Here is a 24,807-nt window from a genome sequence, read left to right as displayed (position 1 = left end):
GCATGTTTCTCAGTCGTATCACTTTCCCCAGCCCCCATTGGCTTGGAGTGGCGACCCACGGCCAGTGGGAGCCGCGATCGGCCAAACCTGCAGATGCTGCTGATTAACAAATCGGCACGGCCTGCCAGGGACTTTCCCTGAACAAGGGGCAGCCCAAGTTTGAGAATCACTGCCTTAAGGTACAGGCAGCAGCAGCGAGTTAGGAAACTGAGAAAGGATATCAAGGAAAACTTACCCAGTGTGCAAAAATGTTTGAGGAAGAAGGTTCTAGTTTTAGTTCTGAATGAGGAGTGTGGCTGTTTGGGTTAAGGCAGTTGAGAACCCACACCCCTGCTTTGTAGCCTGGCTCTGGGAGGAGACTGGGGGTTGTTACTTGCTCTTGTGAAACCTGAATTTGTTCCCCCGTGTCTACTGCTTTTGTGTGCATGCCAAAGGGATGGAAGGAGGGCCCCTTTTTGCTGCAGTTAACTGTTTTGGGCAACTCCATGTGATAATGCCTCAATTCTAGGCATTAACCAGCTCAATTTTAGTTTTTCACTTTTACATTCTTTTTTATTTGCTCTCTTACGATAGTCACAGCTTGTCTCCTAACGTGCTCTGTGAATTGTTCCCTTCATCTGATTTACCAATCCAGCAACAGTATCGTTTGCTACTTCTCCTGCTCTGACAGGCACCAGTCTAGGTTTTACCGGAACCTGGTGTTTGTTGTACCATGGTGGTTGCACTGCCATGGCCCCCGTTACATTTTGTAACTTTGCCTTTTTTCCATGTTTGTCCCCATTCTTCAGGCACAGGGGCGCTACTTCATGCCTGCTGTTCACCACCAATACGTATAAGAGAGGACGACATATCTCTTTTTGCAGATTCTTTCCAGCTGTTTCCAATGGTTTATTCTGTTGCTGTGCCTGCTGTAAGGTATAAAGTCTCTGGATTGTTTGCTGCCTTGCTGGGAGAGCGGGAGTGTTCCAGGGCTCTGGAGCTTCTCCTGCTTCTTTTAACTCTTCCTCTTTCTGTTACTTACCCTGCCAATGTTGTGGCGTGTTCTCTTAACCATTTATCAGCCATGGCCATAGTTTGCAATATTCTACGTCTTACTCTTATTTCTCAAGTCTCCAGTCTCTGCCCTAGCCTTACACGGTCCATTCCATGTTTCTTCTCCACTATCTTTTATAAATTCATATGGACTTCTTTTGCTGGCAACCTGGCATGTCCAGACCCTATCAAATGCTGTGGGGATTTTCAGGGAGGGGCTAAGGGATTTCCCTGGAATGTAGCTTTTTGCTGTGTTAGATCATGGTTCCTAGAAAGCACAGCTCACTTATTTACCAGATCAGTTGTTGGGGTCACCAGTGTTGTCAGATAATTGCTGCATGTGTGTTCTCGCTGCATGCTGTGCTGGCTCTGGCCAGATCGCCCATCCAGCAAGCTCTGGACAAACTGCTCAGTAACCACAGACCCATTTATTAGCAAAGACACCCGGCCTGCTTTATTATTCATGAAGCACAGCTCTAGTATCCTGTAGACTCTACAGAATCACTAGCACGTGCATGCCCATCACAATGGACCAGCTCAGTCAGCGGCGGGACTTTCCACTGCCCCCTAGGCCAGCCGGAGACACTCCCTCTGAGACTCCATTTCATACATCAATATAAACAAGTTAGGTATTACCCCTTGGATGTAGTCAGTTACCACCCTCTGACATGGTCCATTACCCCCGTGTGATGTTGTTAGTTACCCCCATCTTATGTGGTTAGTTACGACCCTCTACCTTGTACATGTTGGTTCAGCCAAAACATCTCTAGTCATCACACTGTCATCCTGACCTTATCTTTAGCAGGGGTCAGTATGTTCTTGTTATCTTTTGGCAGTGGTGTGTTTGTACCGTATTTGATATCAGTGTGTTCTGGTACCACACTTCTGGAACGTATTTGCATGTGTCTTGTGTCTAACACTTAGGAATACGTGTATTTTTGCAGTCCCAGCTCTGTTCTTACCAAGTTCTGTGAGCTGGCACACAGACAGAGCCGGCCGTATGCTCACAGCCTGACTTTTGCTAACTTTGCTTTGTATTAGCAAGGCTTGGTCACCACTTCAGTTCAGGCTTCAAGCCTCACACCAGGTCTTTGATGCAAGGGCTTATGTCTCAGGTACCGTTTCTACTACAGCCATGACTGAAGTCAGATGTGGCCATCAGGGATAAATGAGAGAATAACATAAATAAATGGACAAGTAAATAAATGAAGGAATGTAGAGAGAAATAAGGGAAGGAACAAATAAGCAAATGGACACGTACATGAATTTATAAATACATATATAATAAAATGTATAAATAATTGGGGAGGCCCTAGCATGATCAGACAGTAAATGTGAAAAACCGGAATGGAGGTGGGGGGTAATAAGAGCCTATATAAGAAAAAGACCCCAAAATCGGGACTGTCCCTATAAAATTGGGACATCTGGTCACCCTAGGAGGCCCTGTTCTCAGTCAGGATCTGGCAGCACCTGACAAAATGGGTCTCTGATCTCTGTCAGGGTCTGTGCAGCGCCCAGCATATTTGAAGATCTGACCTCAGTAAACTCTGGACGTTAGCATAATTTACACATTCATAGATTCTTAGATTCATAACTTTAAAGGCCAGAAATAACTGCTAGACCATCCAGTCGGACCTCCTTTATAATACAGACCAGCAGATTTCACCTAGCTGCCCCCGTATTGAACATCATCACTTATGTCTGACTAAAGCATCTTCCAAAAGTGTCTGGCTCTGAAGACATGGAAAGAAGGACAATCCACCTCCTCCGCTTGGGAGTTCATTCTAATGATTCACCAAATTCATTGTTAGAAATTGGTGCCTCATTCCTATATTGAGTATGTCTGGAGTTAGCATCTGTCATTGGTTCCTGTTCTGCCTTTCTCTGCTAGACTACAGAGCCCTTTAGTGCCTGGTATTTTCTCCTCGGGAATGTCCTTAGATCCCATTAGCAAGTCACCACTCAATGTGTTTTCTGAGACGCTAAAAAGATTGAGCTCTTTGAATCTCTCACTGCCAGGCTTTTTCTCCAGCCTTTGGATTATTTTTGCAGTTCTTTTTGCCCCGTGTCCCTCCAGTTTGCCAGCATCCTTTGAAAACATGCATCCCAGAGCTGGCCATAGGATTCCAGTATCGTTCTCACCAGTGCCAGGTACAGTGCTGGGTTCCTGCTCACCACTGCTCTGTTTGTACATCATAGTGAGTTGCTTGTCTGCTCTGAGCCACCAATCCTTCTCTGACTCTAATTGCCAGGACACAGTCCTCTGTTCTGTAGGCATATGTCACTTTGCGTGTCTCTGAACTCAAACACCAACCAATCCGGCTCCCTCCGTGTGACTGCCCCAGCACTATTTACCACTCTGTCACTCGTGGTGTCACCTGCCTACGATCACCAGTGATTTTATATTCACTTCCCTATCGCTGGTAAAGCGGTTGAATAGCCACAGACCAAGATCTGATCCCTGCAGAACTCCACTGGAAACACCTCAGTGGAGGAGGAATCACCAGTGACGACTACTCATTACGATCTCTCCATTAGCCATCAGTGCATTTAACGTGGGCTCTATTGATTCCGCTAGTGCTAGTTTTTGCCAGAATATTTTGCGCTACTCATTCAAACGCCTTCCCCCAATACAAATAATAAACTATAATTATGTTGGGGGTCAATGTCAATCAAGTGGGGCTATTTTTCCTCAAATTCAAACCAGCATGAACCCAGGGGGTTCCCACAGCCCATGTTATATACAGGCTCAGCAAAAGTCCATTTTTATTATCTAGATGGTCAATGTCGATGTTTATTTTAAGCCCCTTTTTGGATGTTTAGCAATACATATTTTCACATGGGAAATTAGGAGGGAATCAAACAACGGGGACAATAATTATGTCATGACAGGAGATGCTGAGATTCAAAACATTCAAGCTTTATAACCATATAAATACAAATGGTCAAATCCCATGTCAAAATACACAAAGTAAATGTCCTTAAGTCAAACACTAAGAAATTCTTAAGCAGCATTTTTCTTACTTTGCCTTGTAAATTTGGATTATTATGGATGGAAATATTCCATCATCCGATTGCATGTGTGCTTGGTGAAATCGACCTCAACCAACATTGCTTGATAAAAATCTCACCTTTCCGAGCCTAATACAGAAGATCCAACTATCACAAGGATCCCTTCTGGTGTTGGATTCTAGGAACTGGTGGCTGGGGTATAACTGCTGCCCCTCATTTAGAATAGGTGTGAGAGACAAAACAACGGCAAATGTGAGTCCATTCAGGAATGAGAATTATGTGGGTGGATGGCTTTGCTGGGTATTGTTTGGGTAAGGGGAGGTGTTTGGGTGAGGAACAGGACAGAGAGATTGAAGGTGAAAGAAGCCGGGAGACTGAGCAAAGTTTCAGGCTGGGGTGCTGGCTGAAAGAGGATTTGAGCAGTGATCAAAGACACTCTGTCCTGTTGTTTGGTTCCTCCTGTGTTCAGGAAACAGGATTTATATGTTCTCTGTAACTATGCAGTATGGCATCAAAGAAATTATTGACTTCATCACCAAATTCCCCTCCTAACTGGAACTCTGATATTTTGGCTAACTGCTCGGGTCTACAATTGTAGCAGTGACATTGTACCATGTGGGTGTGTTACAGGGATGGAGCGTGAAAACAGCACAGGGGTGATGGAGTTTGTGCTGCTGGGGCTATCCCAGGCCCGGGAGATCCAGCTCTTCCTCTTCGTCTTGTTCCTCATCTTCTACTCTGTGATCCTCCCAGCTAACATCCTCATCATCTTCACCATCCGGGAAGACCCTCATCTGGGCTCCCCCATGTATTTCTTCCTGGCCAATCTGGCCTTCTTGGACATCTGCTACTGCTCCGTCACCCCCCCAAAGATGCTGGTTGACTTCTTCTTCTGCCGCAAGACTATCTCCTATGGGGGCTGCATGGCCCAGATCTTCTTCATCCACTTCCTGGGAGCATCTGAGGTCTTCCTGCTCATGGGCATGGCCTTTGATAGGTATGTGGCCATCTGCCATCCCATGCGCTATGCCAGCATGATGAGCAGGGAGGTCTGTTGTGCCCTAGTAGGGGCTTCTTGGGCTGTGGGCTTCATGCACTCTATCCTGCAGGTGGTGTTGATCATCCAAGTCCCATTCTGTGGCCCCAACAAGCTGGACAATTTCTTCTGTGACATCACCCAGGTGATCAAGCTGGCCTGCACTGATGTCTACATGCTGGAGTTGTTCATGTTCTTCAACAGTGGCCTGGCCATTCTGATGTGCTTCCTCCTCTTGCTCATCTCTTATGGGGCCCTGCTGGTCCGGCTGCATGCAGGTGACCCCTCAAAGGGGACAAGCAAGGCGGCCTCCACCTGTGTCACCCATGTCATCATCGTCTTCATCATGTTCAGCCCAGCCATCTACATCTACTGCCGGCCCTTCCGCAGCTTCCCCCTGGACAAGGTGGTATATGTGTTTCACACCGTGGTCTTCCCCCTCATGAACCCCATGATCTACACACTCAGGAACAAGGAGATCATCAGTGCCATGAAGAGGCTGCTGGTAAGACATGGGATCTGCCAAAGGAATTAAAAGGAAGTAGAAATTTTAAAAGTGCAGGATTTGGAATTATTTCAGGGAATTTATCTGGCTTATGTCTGACTAGATGATCACTGAGGTCCCCTCTGCCCTCTGAACTGGTGAATTTATACAAGTTTATCAATTTGAGAGGGCAGAATCTGCATTCAATTACACCAGAGTAATGCTGGAGTAATGAGGTAGGATCAAAGGAGTTACAATGGAGCACATCTGAAACATCTATAGAGTAATTGTGGAGTAATTCTGAAGTATCTGAGGAGTAACTGTGTAATATCTACAGAGCAATGTTGAGGTAACTCTTTAATGTCTATGTGCTAATACAGTGATACCTATAAACTAAATGTCCATGTCAAAGGAGTAACTTTTTAGTAACAGTGTGGCATATGTGAACTAATATTGTAGTAATTTTGGTGTACATATGGAGTAACTCTACTGTGTCTGTGGGGGACCTCAGTAGTAAGTCCATAGTATCTATGGAGTAACTATAGAGTAACTCTGAATAAGCTATTGAGTAATTCTGCAATAATTGTTGAATAAGTCTACAGTATTTGCTGGATAACTATAGTATCTACAGAGTAATTCTGTAGTATCTATATAGAAATAAAGTAGTACCTAAGGATTTATTCTTTCATATCCATGGAGTAAACCTGCAATATTCATGGAGTAACATTGTAATGACTCTGTCATATCTATGTAGTGTGATAGACCCAAACCAGTGAGGTACAGGTGTCTGGTAGAGGGCAAATATACTGGTCACTGGATGAGCAGTTTTCTGCTCCATGAGTGACCAGAGCAGGGGCTGCACTAGAGTAATTAGGAACCTGCTAGAACCAATTAAGACAGGCAGGATAATTAAGACACCTTGAGCCTATTAAGAAACTGCTAGAATCAATTAGGACAGGCTAGCTAAACAGGGCACCTGAGTTTTAAAAGGACCTCACTCCAGTTTGTGGCGTGCATGCAAAGAGCTGAGAGCAAGAGGCACGAGGACCTGAGAGTGAGAAGACATATTGTTGGAAGCCTGAAGAGTGCAAGCATTATCAGGCACCAGGAGAAAGGTCCTGTGGTGAGAATAACGAAGGTGCTGGGAGGAGGCCATGGGGAAGTAGCCCAAGAAGTTGTAGCTGTCACGTAGCTGTACCAGGAGGCATTCTAGACAGCTGCAGTCCACAGGGCCTTGGGCTGGAACCCAGAGTAGAGGGAGGGCCTGGGTTCCCCCTAAACCTCCCAACTCCTGACCAGACACAGGAGGAATTGACCTGGACTGTGGTTTCTACCAGAGGGGAAGGTCTCTGGGCTGTTTCCCAACCCACATGGTGAATCTGTGAGGCAAACAAATCCGCCAATAAGCGCAGGACCCACCAAGGTAGAGGAGGAACTTTGTCACAGTAGATAATACTGATTTCCTATACTGTTCTTAAACAGACTTTATAAATTCTTTACATAGATTCTACACAGTCATTACACACGTTTTTCCTTAAGGTACTACTTATTTACAATAGGATTGTTCCACAGATATAAAAGAATTACTCCACGTGTCCTACAAGGTTAGTATATATTTATTCCATCGACATTACATGGTTACAACAGAGTTGCTCCACATATAATATAGAGTTATCTACATAGTAATTTTGTTGTAACTCTGTAGTATCTATAGAGTTATAACAATGGAATAATTTTGTCATAACTGAGGAGTAGCTCTGCAGTGTTTATAAAGGAACTGTTCATTAGAGGTGATTGTTTATTATATGTGAGATAATCTAGATTATTTCTGGAGTATTTTATGAGTAATTACGGAGTTTACATCGGTTGTGAAGGTTGGTGCATGAGAATTTCATCAAGAGCGTGATGTGGGCTGACAGAGGTGAGCAAAGAACTGTCAATATGGAACTATTTGTAAGCAAATAAAATTTATCCCTTCAAATGTAACCTTTTCTCTGCCTCATGTGCCAATTTCTTTTCATCTTTTCCTTCTCAAATATCCCTGCTTAAAACATAAGACTGGCATTAAGAGAACATGAAGGCTGCACAAATAAAGACTCACAATTCAGGAAAATGTTGTACTAACAGCCTAGACTCTGCCCCCATGAGTCAGATTTTCAAAGGCACCTAGGAATGTGGCTGCCCAGTTCCCAATCATTTTAATGAGATTGAGCCGTCCATCTCCTTTACATGGCTTTCACTTTACCATTCACAAATACGGTATATCACTGGTTTTCAACCTGTGGTTCATGGACCCCTGGAGGGCAGCAGCCCATGTCTCAGATTTCCAAAGGGGTCTGCACCATCATAATCTTCCACAAATGAAAAAAGTTGCAAACCACTGTGATAGATACAGGATCAGATACTCAGCTGGAGTAAACTGCCCAAGTTCCATTAAAATCATTCTTGTAGAACATCAGCTAAAGAAGCAACTAAAGATCAGCGCTGCTATTGTGCCAGGCGCTGCATAACCCCTGATTGAGATCAGGGACCCCATTGTGCCAGGTGCTGCACAGATCCTGACCGAGATCAGGACCTCCATTTTGTTGGGTGCTGCCCATACCAAACCAATATTATGTTGGTTTTTGTGGTGGGTACTTTGCATGCATGGAGGTAGACTGGCATCAGCTTGCCCAGCAGTTACTTGAACTGGATGAATCACTGATTTTTCTGTTCACTGGCAGTTCGGAAAAAACTGCAGGAGAAAGAATTGGGTCAACCTGAATTGAGTTGAAATTTTTCAGAAAAAATGTAGTTAATTGGAAAAGTTGGGGTGCTAAAAATCCCACATGCAAGGGGAGGGTAGATGAAATATTACATTCAGCTCGAACCAAAATGTGAAAGCCCCAGTTTCAAATCCCTCATCTCCATGGTGTGAAGAAGGAAAAGGAAGCTGGGTCTCTTGCTTTATAGCAGCACAGCTACAGCACTGGGCTATGGGATAACCTGGTGTGGGAATGTCTCCTGTTGAAATCGTTCCAGCAGGGATCAATAATTGGAGTAGGGGGACTGGACCTTTTAATTCCCACCTCCAAAGCAGGATACCACGATGACCAGAGGAGACACATGTGGCCAGTGGCTTTCTCCTAACAGAGATCTTCTCCTTCCCTACTCAGAGCCATCAGCTTTTGCAATGAGGGAGTTGAACACCTAATTCCCTCTGGAACATCCTTGGGTTCTTCTGCAGCTCCCGGTGTCTCCTCTGCCATGCTAAGCAGCCCCCCTATCTTTAGTCCTTCTCCTTAGTGCTGGATATTGTGCCTCATGTATCACACCTGGATGACTCTGACCATGGGGTTTGTGAGTGGCCAGGACATTTCAGGGTCTCCTGACCAGCTGGTAGAAGCTTCCTTAGAAATATTTTTGGCTGAGTTATGTCAGGCGCTGCTGTGAGGAAACAGAGCCTCAATTCCCATGGGGATATCAGCACAAACATCACCCAGCTCCCAGCTTAAAAGCCTACATCTCACATTTAGGCCTAGTGAGAGCCAAAGGAAACCCTGCTCAGCTGGCACCTAACCCCCTTAGGCAGCTATGTGGAACACCAGCAACATTCCCAAAGCACTGAAATATCTGCTGGTAGGCTTATGTGGAAGCATCTTGATCCTGATACAACTATGGTGCTGTAGCTCACATCTCGTTTGTGGTGATACCCTCCAGCTCAGTGTTGCTGTGGCTAGCTCGTTTCTTTGGCCAGTCCCTGGGCATGCTCTGGGGGTGGGGCAGAATTTTGTGGCTGGCTGTGGGGTGAGGATGTCCCTGCTGCCCCTACTGGTGGGGTGAGCCCTGATCTGTCTGAGTATGTCTGTCATTATAGCTCTAAGCCCCATGTGTTGAGCGCTCCCCTGGGAGGTCGGAACCTCCCCAGTTGAAATTCCACCTTCGGTTTCATTTGGGGCAATGATTTGTATTTAATTGAGTGCCCTTGCTAAGAGTTATAATGTGGTGGGGTGATCTCTCTGTGAGATAATTAGGACTTCAGGGTTCCATTCCTGGGGTGCTGTGATTTAACTCCCTTTCTCCGTACCTCAGTTTCCCCACCTACGGACAGCAGGACTGTGACGCAGGGCCAGAAAGGGATACACAACTAGCAAGCTAAATGACACAGATTCAACCTTTAGATATCTATTAAAAGATATGTAAATGGCAATTAGGGCCATTCCATGTTACATGGACTAGAGCTTTGAAATGTAAACTTGTATTGTTAAAGAACTGGAAGAAGATAGTGACTGTAGGTGTCTATGTTTACTTATATCTTATTAGAGGTTGACAATGTAACCAAATGGTTCCAATCACTGTATTCTGTTAATATTTAGATGAACTGTGAATGTAGTAATATCATTGTTCTTATTTTTCTTTGAAGTATGTAGTTAACAACCTGTAAATGGCTGAAGATTGGTAATTACCTTGTGTTAATCCAGTGATGCTTAAGAAACAGAGATCACTTTTAAACCACTTTTGTTCACCCAAGGACTGCATAATAGCAATAGCCTGCCAGAGAATTATAAAAAGGACTCTTGGACCCTGATCCTTGCATCTAGAATCTGCTTAAGCTTCATCAGGGAAGTTTGAGCTAAAAGACAGAGGTCTCCAGTCCCATCTGGATTACCTTGATATTGGACATTGGACTGTAACCTATGAACTAATTCAGAAAGGACTCTTGGTAACTCTAAAGCTCACCATCTCTATGATGAAACTGACCTAAGGACTCTATTCATGTCTGTATGTATAACGATCTTTTAATAATGTTTAGTTTAGTTAATAAGAATTGTCTGTAAGTGTGTATTTGGGTAAGATCATCACTAACTTGGTGGGTACTGTGTCCGATCCTTTGGGATTGGTCGAACTTTTTATATAATGAACAAGATTTTCAGTAATCATCATATTTGACTTGGCTGTCTGGGTGGGAACCCAAGGCTGGGTTGCTTTAAGGGAACTTATTTCTGGCTTCTGGGTAACCAGTGAGCTATTGTAGAAGCTGATTTGTTTCTGACTTGGTGAATCTAAGTATTAGAATAACCACAAATTTTGGGGATTGTCTGTCCCATTCTTTGCAGTTTGCCCAAATTGAGCAATCGCAGCCTGGCACCCCCAGCACTTCAGTCACAGGGACTCATGTCCCACCTGAGCGAACATGGGGATGGTGAGAGGAACAATTCTGCAGAGTGGCAACCTAGTTCCAGTCCCAACTAACGAGGCCCCTGGGTGCTGAGCTACACCTGCTTCCTCACACACACCTTGGCCAGCAACCAGAGCTCCCTGGGGGCCTCAGAGGGGATATAGCAGGGGGTTGTGCGAAGGGAGAGGGGCCGTGAGGCAGGCAGGGACGGAGATGGGACCTGGCCATGGGAGGCAGCACAGGGTGAGTGTTAACCTGTCCTCCCCTCTCATTCCATCCCCATCAGCCCTCCCTCTCCAGTTCTGGCTGCCCCTCAGGCCCAACGGAACCCCCCTCCTAAGCTAAACCTCCTGCATCGGCTCTGCCAGTGCTCCTCAATCCTAACCCACAGCCTCTGCTATCACAGTCCTGGGCTCCCCTCCAGCTCTGACGATGCCACCCACTCCTGATGCACAGCCCCTGCCAGCCCAGTCCTGAGCTCCCCACCTTCCCTCCCATGCAGCTCCACCAGTGCCCCTCAGTCCCCGCCAAAATCCCCCTTTGCTATCTCAGTTGCTAATAGACATGTGTGCTGCTTCAGGAGGACGGAGTTCAGGTTTCACAGCATATCTGATGGCGCATACCAGGGTATTTCAAGTGTTGCTGTTCCCATTGCACATCCACCGTGTCTTTGTATCGACTCAGCCAATGCAGGAAATGGATAGCTGGGGAATGAATGAGCCAATGGAAGGATAAATATCTGAGGGCATTTCTTAATACATGACTAAAGCAGAAGCTAGCAAGGCCACTGTGATACCTGACTGTATGTGTGTGCGGAACTTCTCCTCACTGAGTGAGTAAACTAATGAAGGGAAGGAATAAATAAACGACTGTAGAAAGAAAGAAAGGTTATTAAACACATGAATGGAGGAGATAAATTACAGGGACAGAAGGATTTAAATAATAAAAAAAGAATGAATCCATGATTAAAAGGATGAATGTGTGGCAGAATCCATGCATGCATGGAAGAAGAAGAAATGAAGGAATGTAGAGAGAAATAAGGGAAGCAACAACTACACAGATAGATACATAAATTAATTTATAAATATATCAATAGTAGAATGTATAAACAATTTTGGGGGGGTCCTGATCTCAGTCAGGATCTGTGCAGCACCCAGCATATCTGGAGGTCTGACCTCAGTAACCACTAGACGTTACCATAATTCATAAATTCATTGATTCTTAGATTCATAAATTTACAGGCCAGAAACAACTGCTAGACCACCCAGTCTGACCTCCTGTATAATCCAGGCCAGCGGATTTCACCCAGCTGCCCTTGCATTGAACACCATCACTTGTGTTTGACTACAGCATCTTCCAGAAAGGCTGCTTCTGAAGATACCAAAAGATGGACAATCCACTACTTTCCCTTGGGAGTTTTTTCCAATGATTAACCAAATTGGTTAGAAATTGGGGCCTTATTTCTAAATCAAGCTTACCAGGCATTAAGCTCCAGCTATTAGTTCTTGTTCTGCCTTTCTCTGCTAGATTAATGAGCCCTTTAGTGGCTGGTATTTTTTCTCCCTGGGAAAGTCTTTATACAGCATAAGCAAGTCACCTCTCAGTCTTCTGTTTGAGATGCTAAAAGATTGATCCCTTTAAATCTCTCACTGCCAGGCATTTTCTCCAGCCCTCGGATCACTTTTCCAGCTCTTTCTGCCCCCCATGCCTCAATTTGCCAGCATCCTTTTCAAAACACGCACCCCAGAACTGAACGTAGGATTCCAATATCACTCTTACCAGTGCCAGTACAGAGGACAGGACCTCGACCTGCTCCTGCTCACCACCGCACTCATTATACTTCACGGTGAGTTACTTCTCCGCTCTGAGCAGTCAATCCTTTTCAGTCCCTAACTGCCAGGACACAGTCCCCCGTCCTGTACGCATGTGTCACTTTGCATTTTGGCTGTATTCAAAGACATTTTGTGCAAACGAAGCCTGTTTCACCAGCCTCAGCATTATTTACAGCTCTGAACATCTGCTATAATAATGATGTTTATTTTAACACCTTTTTGGATGTTTAGCAATACACGTTTTCACACAGGAAATTAGGGGGGAATCAAACAACAGGGACAATTATTATTTCATGACAGCAGATGTTGAGATTCGAAATGTTAAAGCTTTATAACTGTTAAAAGACAAACTGTCAACATCACATGTCAAAATATACAAAGTAAATAAGCTTATGTCAAACTCAATAAGTTCTTATATGACATTTTTTTTTACTTTGCCTTTGTAAATTTTGATCATTATTGATGGGAATATTTTTTCACCAGGTTGTGTGTGTTCAGTGAAAGCAACATTGGCTGACATTTGCTGATAAAAATCTCACCCTTCCAAGCCTGATACAGGAGGTCCGACTATCACAAGGATCCCTTCTGGCTTTGGGATCTAGAAATTGATGGGTGGGGCATAACTGCTGCCTCTCGTTTAAGATACATTGGAGAGACAAAACAAAGGCAAATGTGAGTCCATCCAGAAAAGTGAATTATGTGGGTGCATGGCTTTGCTGGGTATATTTTCTGTAAGGGGGGTTGTAAGGAGCAGGACAGAGAGACTGAGGGTGAAAGAAGCTGAGAGACTGAAAGAGGTTTCAGGCTGAGCTGCTGGCTGAAAGAGGACTGGAGCGGTGATCAAAGACACTCTCTCCTGTTGTTTGGTTCCTCCTGTTTTCAGGGAAAAAGAACTTTGTATATTTTTTGTATATATGCAGGATTGCATCAAAGAAATTCCTGATTCAGGCCCCAAATTCCCCTCCTAATTGGAACTACCTACTAGACCATAAATATTTGGCTAACTGCTCGGGTCCTCAGTTGTAGCAATGATAATGTACCATATTGGTTTTTTTCAGGGATGGAGCACAAGAATGGCACAGGGGTGACGGAGTTTGTGCTGCTGGGGCTATCCCAGACCCGGGAGATCCAGCTCTTCCTTTTCATCTTGTTCCTCATCTTCTACTCCGTGATCCTCCCAGCTAACATCCTCATCATCCTCAGCATCCGGGGAGACCCTCATCTGGGGTCCCCCATGTATTTCTTCCTGGCCAGCCTGGCCTTCCTGGACATCTGCTACTGCTCCGTCACCCCCCCAAAGATGCTGGCTGACTTTTTCTCCCACCACAAAATGATCTCCTATGGGGGCTGTATGGCCCAGATCTTCTTCATCCACTTTCTGGGGGCAGCTGAAGTCTTCCTGCTCATGGGCATGGCCTTTGATAGGTATGTGGCCATCTGCCATCCCCTTCGCTATGCCAGCATGATGAGCAGGGAGGTCTGCTGTGCCCTGGTTGGGGCTGCTTGGGCCGGAGGCTTCATGCACTCTGTCCTGCAGGTCGTGCTGATTATCCGGTTGCCATTCTGTGGCCCCAACGAGCTGGACAATTTCTTCTGTGACATCACCCAGGTGATCAAGCTGGCCTGCACTGACGTCTACATGCTGGAGGTCTTCATGTTCTTCAGCAGCGGCTTCTCCACCATGATGTGCTTCCTCCTCTTGCTCATCTCCTATGTGGTGCTGCTGGTCCGGCTTCGGGCAGGTTACCCTTCAAAGGCGACGAGCAAAGTGGCTTCCACTTGTGTCACCCATGTCATCATCGTCTTCATCATGTTTAGCCCGGCCATCTACATCTACTGCCATCCCTTCCACACCTTCTTCCTGGACAAGGTGGTGTCTGTGTTCCACACCATGGTCTTCCCACTCATGAATCCCATCATCTACACACTTAGGAACAAGGAGATCATCAGTGCCATGAAGAGGCTGCTGGGCAGACAGGGGCTCTGCAGAGGGAAATAGAACAAAGTCAGAGTAAAGAAGTGCAGGATTTGGAATTTTTTCAGGGCATTACTCTGTCTTGTGTTATACAGGATGTCAGATTACATTATCACAGCAGTCCCCTCTGGCCTCTTAACTGAAGAATCTTAGTGGGTTTATCAATGTGTGGGGCCAGAATCTGCATTGATTTACACCAGAGTAAAACTGGAGTAATGCAGAAGAATCTATGAAGTAATGAAAGAGCAAGTCTCATGTATCTATGGAGTAATTGTGGAGCAATTCTGTAGTATCTGCTGAGAAACTCTGTTATATATAAGGAGCAATTTCGAGGTAACTCTTTAATGTCTATGTACTAATGCTGTAATGCCTATGAACTAATTTTCCAAGTCAATGGAGTAACTTTCAAGTAAGTGTGTAGTATATGTGAACTAACATTGTAGTAATTTTGTTATACATATGGAGTAACTTTACTGTGTCTGGAGAAACTTAGTAGGAAATCTGTAGTATCTATGGAGTAACTATATAGTAACTCTGTATAAACCATGGAGTAATTCTGCTATAAATGTGGAATAAGTCTACAGTATTTTTGGGGTAACTGTAATATATACAGAGTAATTCTGTAGTATCTATATAGAAATACAGTAGTACCGATTGATTTATTCTTTCATATCCATGGAATAACATTGTCATGATTCTGTCACATCAATGGAGGAACTCTGTATTATGTGTGGAGCAACACCATAGTAACTGTAATGTCTATGGAATAAATATATACTAACCCTGTAGGATACATGGAATAATTATTTTGTATCTGTGAAGCAATTCTTTAGCAAATAAGTAGTATCTTGGGGAAAACCTGTGTAATTATTGTAAAGTATCTATTTAGTAAATTTATGACGTCTGTTTAAGACCTTTGTAGCAAATCAGTATTATCTAAGTAGTAACTTTGTTGTAACACTGTAGTATCTATAGGGTAATGACGAGGTAGTTATTTTGTCATATCCATGGAATAACTCTGTAGTATCTTTAGAGTAACAGTGTACTGTTTGTTTATTCTATATGGGGTAACTCTAGATTATCTCTGGAGTATCTTGTGACTAATTACAGAGTTTACATCAGTTGTGAAGATTGGTGCATGAGAATTTCATCAAGAGAGTGGTGAGGGCTGAGAGAAGTTACCAAAGAACTGTCAATGTGTACCTATTTTTAAGAAAATAAAAAATCCCTTTAAAAGTAACCTTTCCTCTGTCCCATGTGACAACTTCTAGCAAGGTTTCAAAGCCCCAGAGAGCAAAGCTGGTTCTTTTTCTATTTTTCCTTCTCCAATCTCCCTGCTTAAAAACATAGGACACTCCATCCCACAACTGGCATTAAGAGAACATGAAGGCTGCACAATTAAAGACTCACAATTCAGGAAAATGTTGCGCTAACAGCCTTAACTCTGCCCCTATGAGTTAGATTTTCAAAGCCACCTAGGAATGTGGCTGCCCAGTTACCAGTATTTTTAATGAGATCAGGTAATCCATCTCCTTTAGATGCCTTTCACTATGCCACTCACAGATTTGATATATCAGTGGTTTTCAGCCTGTGGTACATAGACCCCTCGAAGTCTGAAGACTACATCTAAGATTTCCAGTGAGGTCTGCACCTCCATTTTAAATATTTTAGAGGCTCACAAATGAAAAAAGGTTGAAAACCACTATGATAGATACAAGAGCAGATACTTAGCTGAATCAAACTTCCCAAGTTCCATTGAATCATTCTTTCTATTAGAGTACCGGCTAAACAAGCAACCAAAGATCATAGCCCTCATTGTGTCAGATGCTACACAGACCCCATTTGAGATTATGTCCCATTGTACCGGGAACTGCACAGGCCCCAACCGAGATCAGGGCCCCCATTGTTCTGGGTGCTGCCTGTACCCAAACAAATATTGGGTTGTTCTTTGCGGTGTGCAGTGTGTGTGCGTGGAGAGTGAATGGCATCAGCTTGCCTGCTGGCTACTACAGCTGGGTGAATCATTGAGTTTTCAGATCTCTGACAGTTTGGAAAAAGCAGAGGGGGGAAGAAATTGCATCAACCTGAACCGAGCTAAAAAAATCCAGAAAAAATTAAGGGAATTAGAAAATTGTGGGTAGGGTAGATGGAAATATTTCATTCAATGAAAAGTGAAAGGTCCAGGTTCAAGTCACCTGTCTCCATGGTGTGAAGAAGGACCAGGAAGTTGGGTCTCCTGCTTTATAGCAGCACAGTTATGCCACTGGGCTATAGGATAAGCTGGTATGGGAATGTGTCCTGTTGAAGCCATTGTATTATGGATTAATCGTTGGAGTGGAGGGGACCGGACCGTCTAATTCCCACCGTCAAGGCACATTCCTTGACAAATCAGGCTCTGGAGTGAAGCAGGTGCTGTTACTTTCTTCCTTTAGCCCAAGGGTTTCATATCAAGTCAGATAACCTTTTTTTTTTTTTTTTTTTTTTTTGGTGTCAAAGCTCTTGGGTGAATTCATGGTAAATTCATGGATAGCTTTGGGTCACTGGAAACTGCATTTTTTGGCTCCAGTTTCTCCAGGACTTCAATTTAGGTCTTCTGGGTTCTGTCCACAGCTCAACTGGTGGTGGGATCCAGTGGTTAGAACAGAATAGTGGGGTGCAGTGATTTAGAAAGGGCAGTTTGGGAGCCAGGACTCCTGGGTTCTATCCTGTCTCTGGGTGGGGAGTGGTGTCTAGTGGGTTAAAGTGGTTGGGGCTGAGATACAGAACTCCTGGGAGGGCATGGGGATCTAGTGGGGTCTGAGACCAGAGGCGGATTAGTCACTGAGATGACTTGGCACATCCCCAGTGGCCCCGGCCAACTGTGACCCCCAGAAAAAATCCACTGCTGGGTGGCGGAAGCCAAGAGCCCTGGTCACGGAATGGGGGAAGCCTCCACACCCAACTCCACTCCCCAGCAGCAGCACTGGGTGGGGCACTTGAAGCGGGGAAACCCTAGTGTCCCAACCCCATTGTCAACACAAGCTGAGGAGTGGGGGAAGCCCCAGCCTAGTGTGCCCAACCCTATCCTCAGGAGGGGCAGGGGAAGCCCCCACTGCCCCATCCCCAGCTGAAGCTATAGGGTGGCAGAGGAAGCCCCCACACCCAACCCCACTCTCTGACCTAAGGGCCTGGCAGGTGGGGTGGGAGATGCCCTAGGATTCCAACTCTGGTCCCCTGCAGAAGCACTTGGTGTGGCAGAGGAAGCCCCAACACCAGGACCCCTGCTGCAGCCCTGGAACTGGAGGACTGTCACTATCTACCGCAGCCTCAGGGAGCTCTCACTCCCTGCTGCAGCCCTGGGGCCATGGCAGGAGGACAAAGCTTCTCTGGTCTTGAGGTCACAGTGGGAGGGGGACAGACAGGAGGAAAGAGGTTGTGGGGCCACAGTGGGAGGACCCTGGGTGGAACAGGGTGGGGCCCCAGGGAAAAGGCAGAAAGAGATGGGGCCGTGGGCGGGGATACAGGAGGAAGGGGAGAAATGGGCATGAGACTGTCACTGCAGGTGCAATTGCTCTGCCCCAGGACCCCAGAAACCTTAATCTGCCTCTGGCTGGGAGCCAGGACTCCTGGGTTCCATCCCCAGCCCTGGAGGGGGAGTGGGATCAAGTGAGTTGGAGCAGCAGGGACTGGGAGCCAGGACACCTGGGTTCCATCTCCAACCCTGAAAAGGGAGTAGGGTCTAGTAGTTAGAGCAGAGGAAGTGGGAGGCCAGGCATCAAGCTGTATTAAGCACTGGCTGTGTGACTTGATTCATGTCCCTTTTCTCCCCTGTCCCCATGTTTCATTCCCAATCCCCACAGAAGGGGATCCTGCAGCACCCCCTGCTGGGGGGACCTTGTCTTGCTGGAGCCCCACTGGCCTGTCCATTCTCCCTCCTCCTCCCCCAATCACCCACCTACCCCTACTGGCAGCTGAGCTCCCGGCTCCCCCTGGAGTTGGTGCGTTTGCTCAGTGCTGAATTAAGTGAGCAGCAGCTGCACACACATACACACACACACACACACACACACACTCTGCAGTGTGGATTGGTGACGCCCGTCCCAGCCAGTGGGGATATAGCCGGGGGCCGTGTGGCAGCAGGGGATGCAGATGGCACTCAGCTGAGCACATGTCACTATACCGAAGGCAACTCAAGGTGAGTCTCCATCACTTTCCCTCTTTCTCTTTTATTCCTCCTTTGTTCTCTCTCCGTCTCGCATGGTGCCCTCCATTGCCACCCACGGGTGCAGTTTCCCTACCCCCAGCCTCCTGCCAGCCAGGCATGGGCTTGGGGTGCCAGCCCGCAGGATCCTGACAGGCCTGTAGTTCCAGTGCAAAGATGCACTACCCGGGCATGGCTGGGCATGAATTCACCAGTGCCCCCTGCACAGCCCCTTCCACAGCCTGGATCCAGCTTCTTCTCCTTCCTCCCCCCCTCCAAAAAAAACTCCCATACATCCACATCCCAAATGCAGTGTGTCCCCCTGGCTCTGCCAGTGCATCTCTCTCCCAACCCACAGCCCCTGCTACTCCAGCCCTGGCCTTCCCCCACTCACAGCTCTGCTGATGCCTCAGTCCCAACCAGCAACCTTCTGCCCATCTAGCTTCTCACCTGGGCTGCTCTGTGGCTTTGCCAAGTCCTGTCAGGACCATGCATAGGCAGAGGGGCCACTTGGGGGGCACAGCACCTCGTCAGTCGCATGGAGATGTTGTCCCTTTCTGAGCCCTGATGTTATTCCGTCTCCTCTCTGCCAGAGCATCAAGAGCAGCCAGGACACAGGGCCAGCCGAGGGGACATGATGGCAGAGAACGAGCTGAGCGTGGAAGGGCACCGAAGTGGGGACCTGGCTAACTGCCACCTGACTCCCTCTGCCCCACACACCCCTCCACCCTCTGGTACCCACGGATGTGACCCCAGGTTCCCCTCCCCAACTCCACTCATACTTTCCCCTCCTGACAAGCTGCCTCCATTCAATGGCTGAGACGCTGCAATCCAGATTTCCAAAGGTAGTTAGGGGCATTCAGATGCAATGGGATTTTTCAGAAGCAGTTCAGGCGCCAAACTCCCATTGGGTGCACCTGGATTAGGTGCCTAAACCCATTTGGTGTTCTGGCCTCAGAACAACACAGCAAGTCTGTAGTAGAATAGGGAGTTGAACCCACAACCTAGGCTAGTGGCCTCACTCAGGGCTACCCTTAGACTGAGGGGCCAGTTACCAAGCTGCATCTTTGCTCCCTGTGCATGTGTCCAGAGCGATGAGACAAGAGAACTGGACAGTGGAGACCACATTCGTCCTCCTGGGCTTGTCCTCTGCCCATGAAGTCCAGCTCATCCTCTTCTTCCTCTTCCTGCTCTTCTACCTCGTCGTCCTCCCGGGCAACATCCTCATTATCCTCACTGTCTGGGGTGACCCCTGTCTGGGATCCCCCATGTACTTCCTGTTGGCCAACCTGGCCTTCCTGGACATCTGTTACTGCTCTGTCACCCCCCCAAAGATGCTGGCTGACTTCTTCTCTCACCACAAGACCATCTCCTACGGGGGCTGCATGGCCCAGATCTTCTTCCTCCACCTCCTGGGGGCAGCTGAAGCCTTCCTCCTTCTCACCATGGCTTATGACCGCTACGTGGCTGTCTGCAAGCCCCTGCGCTACACCAGTATGGTGAGCAGGGGGGTCTGCTGGGCCCTGGTGGGGGCATCTTGGGCAGGAGGCTTTATTCATGCCATTATCCTAGTAGGGTTGATCACACAGCTCCCGTTCTGTGGCCCCAACGTCCTGGACAACTTCTTCTGCGATGTGCCCCAGGTGATCAAGCTGGCCTGCACCGACACTGCCCTGGTGGAGATCCTAACCTTCTCCAACAATGGGCTAGTCATACTGCTGTGCTTCCTTCTCCTCCTGGTCTCCTATTCCCTCCTCTTGCTCAAGCTCTGGGCATGCTCTCCCCGGAGCCAGAGCAAAGTGGCCTCCACCTGCATCACCCACATGATCATCGTCTTTGTCATGTTCGTGCCAGCCATCTACATCTACTGCCATCCCTTCCGCACTGTCCCCCTGGAGAAGGTGGTAGCCGTGCTGCACACTGTGGTCTTCCCCCTCACCAACCCCATGATCTACACCCTCAGGAACAAGGAGGTGAAGTCGGCCATGAGGAGGATGGTTGGCAGATATGGGTCTTGGGGAAGGGAACTGAGCAAGTAATCATAGAAAATTGCAGACTTTGGGAATGTTTCTTGTATCTTTCCCTCTCTCATATGTACTTTATCTCCCTGTCTATCCTCTTACTCTTATATTGTAGTATCAGAAGGAATGCTTACCTTGGTAAGTTTCTGGTGCTAATACAATTAATTGAAATCCCATATCACTCTTTATTAGTTTTGATCTTATTCCTGTTGGTTTTGTTTAGAGCTTTCTTTTGATGCAGAGAGCTGTATAATAATTTTAAAATGTTTCTACTCAGCTCCAAATCATGAAAAAATGGTTACATATATTTAAGTGATCTCAGCAATAAAAATATACAGCTCTTTTAAGTAATATGCATTAATAATAACCATATGTATAAAGTAACCTAATTGAATACCAATATATTTGATATGTATTAATAATCATGACTATAAAAATCTAAATAATATTGTTAATCTTTTGCAAACATGTTTCGATTACAATAATATTTATAAATCATTCAAATACTGTTCCAATTCCTTATAAACCTTTATTAATAGCAAATACATTGTTTACAGCTCAATCTACTGTTATTTCAAACTGTTTATATACATTTATTTAAAGCAATCAATGTGTTTATAAAGCAATCTGACAACACTTCAGTCAGTTTCCTAAGTGTTTATTAGAAGCAATCACATTATCAGTCAAAGAGCATTTCATTCAGTTCACACACACCCGTTAAGAGCAATCAGGGTATTTACAGCAATCTATTCTCATTTTTTCCTACTTATACACATTAATTAAGAGCAGATCTTTATAAGCATTTTTTATTGATAAGAAGAGGAATAATTAAATGCAAATCTTTACTAACCTTCTTCTTCTTCTCCCTAGCCCCAACTATATGTGGTTGGCTCTTTTCAGCTTGGAAAAGAGGCGACTAAGAGATCTAGACACTCCTGACAGAGGTGATGAAAGTAAATAAGGAAGTGTTATTTACTCCTGCTCTGTACAGAATGTGTGAGAAAAACGAGTTCTCACTCTGAGGTTGGTTGCAACATGCCAGAGGCAGCTTTATTTTCTTTAACACTTGCAAGGGGAGAGTACTCAGGGGCAGAGGTCCCCCTCCCTAGGCAAGTCTCCGTTAGATAAACAGGGCAAGTATTTATACCTTTTGTTACATACAGTAAAGATCAACAACTGCATTTTGTTACACATATTCCTTCCTGATATTTTACTTTTCTCAGCAGTTCTTGCTATAGTCTGCTTTCCATTCTTATCTAACACAAGGTCAAAACAACCTTTCTTACAGTTCTTTTTCACTTGCCCAGGCCCTGCATTAAAGTCTCACATTATTAAATAGAAGAGTTAGCCTGACTCTTGCTCTTCCTGGAAGACTAAGATGTCTGCGCTTTTCCCAACTTCCACAAGAAGAACTAAGGGTACCAAATTAAATTAATAGACAGCAGGTTTAAAACAAACAAAAGGAAGTATTTCTTCAACAACACAGTTAACCTGTGGAACTCCTTACCAGAGGATGTTGAGAAGACCAAGACTATACCAGGGTTTAAAAAAGAACTAGATAAATTCACGGAGGATAGGTCCATCAGGGCTATTAGCCAGGATGGGCAGGGAGGTGTCCCTAGCCTCTGTTTGCCACAAGCTGGGAATGGGCGACAGTGGATAATCACTTGATGGTTACCTGTTCTGTTCATTCCCTCTAGGGCACATGGCATTGGTCACTGTCGGAAGATAGGATACTGAGCTAGATGGGTCTTTGGTCTGACCCAGTATGGCCATTCTTATGTTCTAATAACCTGTGTGTGCTGTTATACATACATTTTGGTAATGCTAGTATATTTACAAACCAATCGAATGTTGCCTTCATCTGTTTATACACATTCATTAACAGTATTCTCACTTTTATAGCTCATTAGAAATAAACCTGGATTGCTTCATAAATATAAATTAAGAATTAGGTTGGCATAGCAATCTCATTGAATTTAGATCTCTGTGTCAATAAACATGAATTATATGAATTAAAAGGTGCAGAGATATCTTAATAATAGCATTTTATTAAATAAATAACCAAATTTAAACGAGTACAATTTAGATCTCATTATTACTGCTTAGATTTCTACATAAATGCATATTTCTCCTTATTTTATCTTTACAAACTATGACATCAGATAACAAAGAATATAGACATTAGTACTTGTGCAATTAATAATAATAATTTATTTTGTGACAGCAAAAAGAAGTCAATTGTTATTATTTCAAAGCTAGCGCTGTCTATTTTCATTCAAGCCAGTTGGGATTATATTAGAAAAGAGATTTTATTTTTACAGCATCCAAATTGTACTATTTATTTGCAAAATCAAATGCTTTCCAGATGAAAGATTGTTACCAAGTTCAATAAAAAACAGTCACCAGCTATGATCATCTACATAGCGCAAAAGCTCAGAGAAAAATGAACTTTTAACATTTATATTTCCTATCCACTGTGTGGGATAACTGTTCCCTGCAGAGTCACAGATCTCTGTTAATGTTGTTTTATTAATGATCTTTTATTAATAATGGCTAGTTATGAATGTTAATCATTAAATACTGGCTCCTGATGAATTAATTATAACAAATGGCAACAAATCAATTGATAACTGATGTGTGTTCATTATTTGATAATGGATGGATGGTCATTAACTGATCATTAATCATTAATCAGAACAATTGGTATTCATGCTAATATGATTGCAACATGTTGATGTGATCATTCCCCTCTATTCAGCACTGGTGAGGCCACATCTGGAGTCCTGTGTCCAGTTTTGGGTCCCACACTACAAGAAGGATATGGAAAAATTGGAAAGAATCCAGCAGAGGGCAACAAAAATGATTAGGGGACTGGAGCACATGACTTATGAGGAGAGGCTGAGGCATGGGTGCTGACTCCGTGGGTGCTCCAGGGCTGGAGCACCCAGGGGGAAAAATGGTGGGTGCTGAACACCCACCAGCAGGTCCCCTATTAGTGCTTCTCCCTCCCTCCCCACACCTCCCTCCCACCACAATCAGCTGTTTGTGGCATGAAGGAAGCTGGGGGGAAGGAGGAGGAGCGAAGATGTGGCACGTTTGGGGGAGGGGCCAGAACTGGGCGGGAAGATGTGTAGCGGGGGTGGGAAGAGGTGGGGTGGAGTCAGGGCCGGGGTGTGGCCTTGAGGGAAGGAGTGGAGTCGGGGCAAGGCCTGGGGCACAGCTGGTGCTGGTTGAGCACCCCTGGCACAATGGAAAGTTGGCGCCTCTGGGCTGAGGGAACTGGGATTGTTTAGTCTGCAGAAGAGAAGAGGGAGGGAGGATTTGATAGCTGCTTTCAACAAACCGAAAGGGGATTCTAAAAAGGATGGATCTAGACTGTTCTCAGTGGTAGCAGATGACAGAACAAGAAGCAATGGTCTCAAGTTGCAGTCGGGGAGGTCTAGATTGGTTATTAGGAAACATTATTTCACTAGGAGGGTGGTGAAGCACTGGAATGGGTTCCCTAGGGAGGTTGGTGAATCTCCTTCCTTAGAGGTTTTTAAGGTCAGGCTTGACAAAGCCCTAGCTGGGAAAATTTAGTTGGGGATTGGTCCTGCTCTGAGCAAGGGGTTGGACTAGCTGACCTGAGGTCCTTTCCAATCCTGATATTCTATGATTCTATGATATCTTTCATGTAGGATTCAGAGTTAATTCCAGATTCAGGATGCATCCCACATAGTAACTTATCCACCCTAATCATTTATTATGTGCAGTTAGTAATTAGCAGCTGGTTGTTAATTATTAGTGAGTAATAATTTTGAAACTTACTGGTCATTAATGATTAGTTTTCTGCTCTCAAGGGTGGTGTGTTGCTAAGCATTTTTTATTATAGTCTTACAAGTATATATTAGTATAATAAGACTCATTAATGAGGATTCACTTTCATTTATTGGTATTAATAGGAGTGGCTAAGGACATCAGTGTCACAGAACTGGAAAAGTCCCTGAGGCAAAAATCTCATAAGCTCACAAGTCCACAGAGGTTGCACCTGGGATCCAAATTCAGCTACTTCTACCATGGGGAGAGAATGTTACC

At 45.3% G+C, this 24,807-nt stretch overlaps 3 protein-coding genes across 3 annotated transcripts; all 3 read left to right on the top strand.

Moving 5' to 3' along the window:
- Nucleotides 1–732: 732 nt before the first annotated feature.
- On the top strand, nucleotides 733–14,553 carry LOC115638324 (olfactory receptor 4M1-like). The gene is made up of 3 exons (XM_030539920.1): nucleotides 733–738; nucleotides 11,349–11,358; nucleotides 13,613–14,553. The coding sequence occupies exon 3, from the start codon at nucleotides 13,615–13,617 to the stop codon at nucleotides 14,551–14,553; it is 939 nt and encodes a 312-aa protein (XP_030395780.1). The 5' UTR covers nucleotides 733–738; nucleotides 11,349–11,358; nucleotides 13,613–13,614.
- On the top strand, nucleotides 4,677–5,615 carry LOC115638374 (olfactory receptor 4N2-like). The gene has a single exon (XM_030539966.1). It carries the CDS (start codon nucleotides 4,677–4,679, stop codon nucleotides 5,613–5,615), a length of 939 nt encoding a protein of 312 aa, XP_030395826.1.
- A 5,250-nt stretch (nucleotides 14,554–19,803) lies between the features above and the next one.
- On the top strand, nucleotides 19,804–20,748 carry LOC115638372 (olfactory receptor 4N5-like). The gene has a single exon (XM_030539965.1). The coding sequence runs from the start codon at nucleotides 19,804–19,806 to the stop codon at nucleotides 20,746–20,748; it is 945 nt and encodes a 314-aa protein (XP_030395825.1).
- Nucleotides 20,749–24,807: the final 4,059 nt, after the last annotated feature.

Source organism: Gopherus evgoodei, chromosome 21 (assembly GCF_007399415.2).
Source record: "Gopherus evgoodei ecotype Sinaloan lineage chromosome 21, rGopEvg1_v1.p, whole genome shotgun sequence".
NCBI classification, from domain to species: domain Eukaryota; kingdom Metazoa; phylum Chordata; order Testudines; family Testudinidae; genus Gopherus; species Gopherus evgoodei.
This window is presented reverse-complemented; position numbering and strand designations above follow the sequence as displayed.

What these genes read in the sequence shown, in the direction of transcription:
- LOC115638372 (XM_030539965.1), top strand. Translation starts at nt 19,804, where the DNA reads ATGAGACAAGAGAACTGGACAGTGGAGACCACATTCGTCCTCCTGGGC.
- LOC115638324 (XM_030539920.1), top strand. Translation starts at nt 13,615, where the DNA reads ATGGAGCACAAGAATGGCACAGGGGTGACGGAGTTTGTGCTGCTGGGG.
- LOC115638374 (XM_030539966.1), top strand. Translation starts at nt 4,677, where the DNA reads ATGGAGCGTGAAAACAGCACAGGGGTGATGGAGTTTGTGCTGCTGGGG.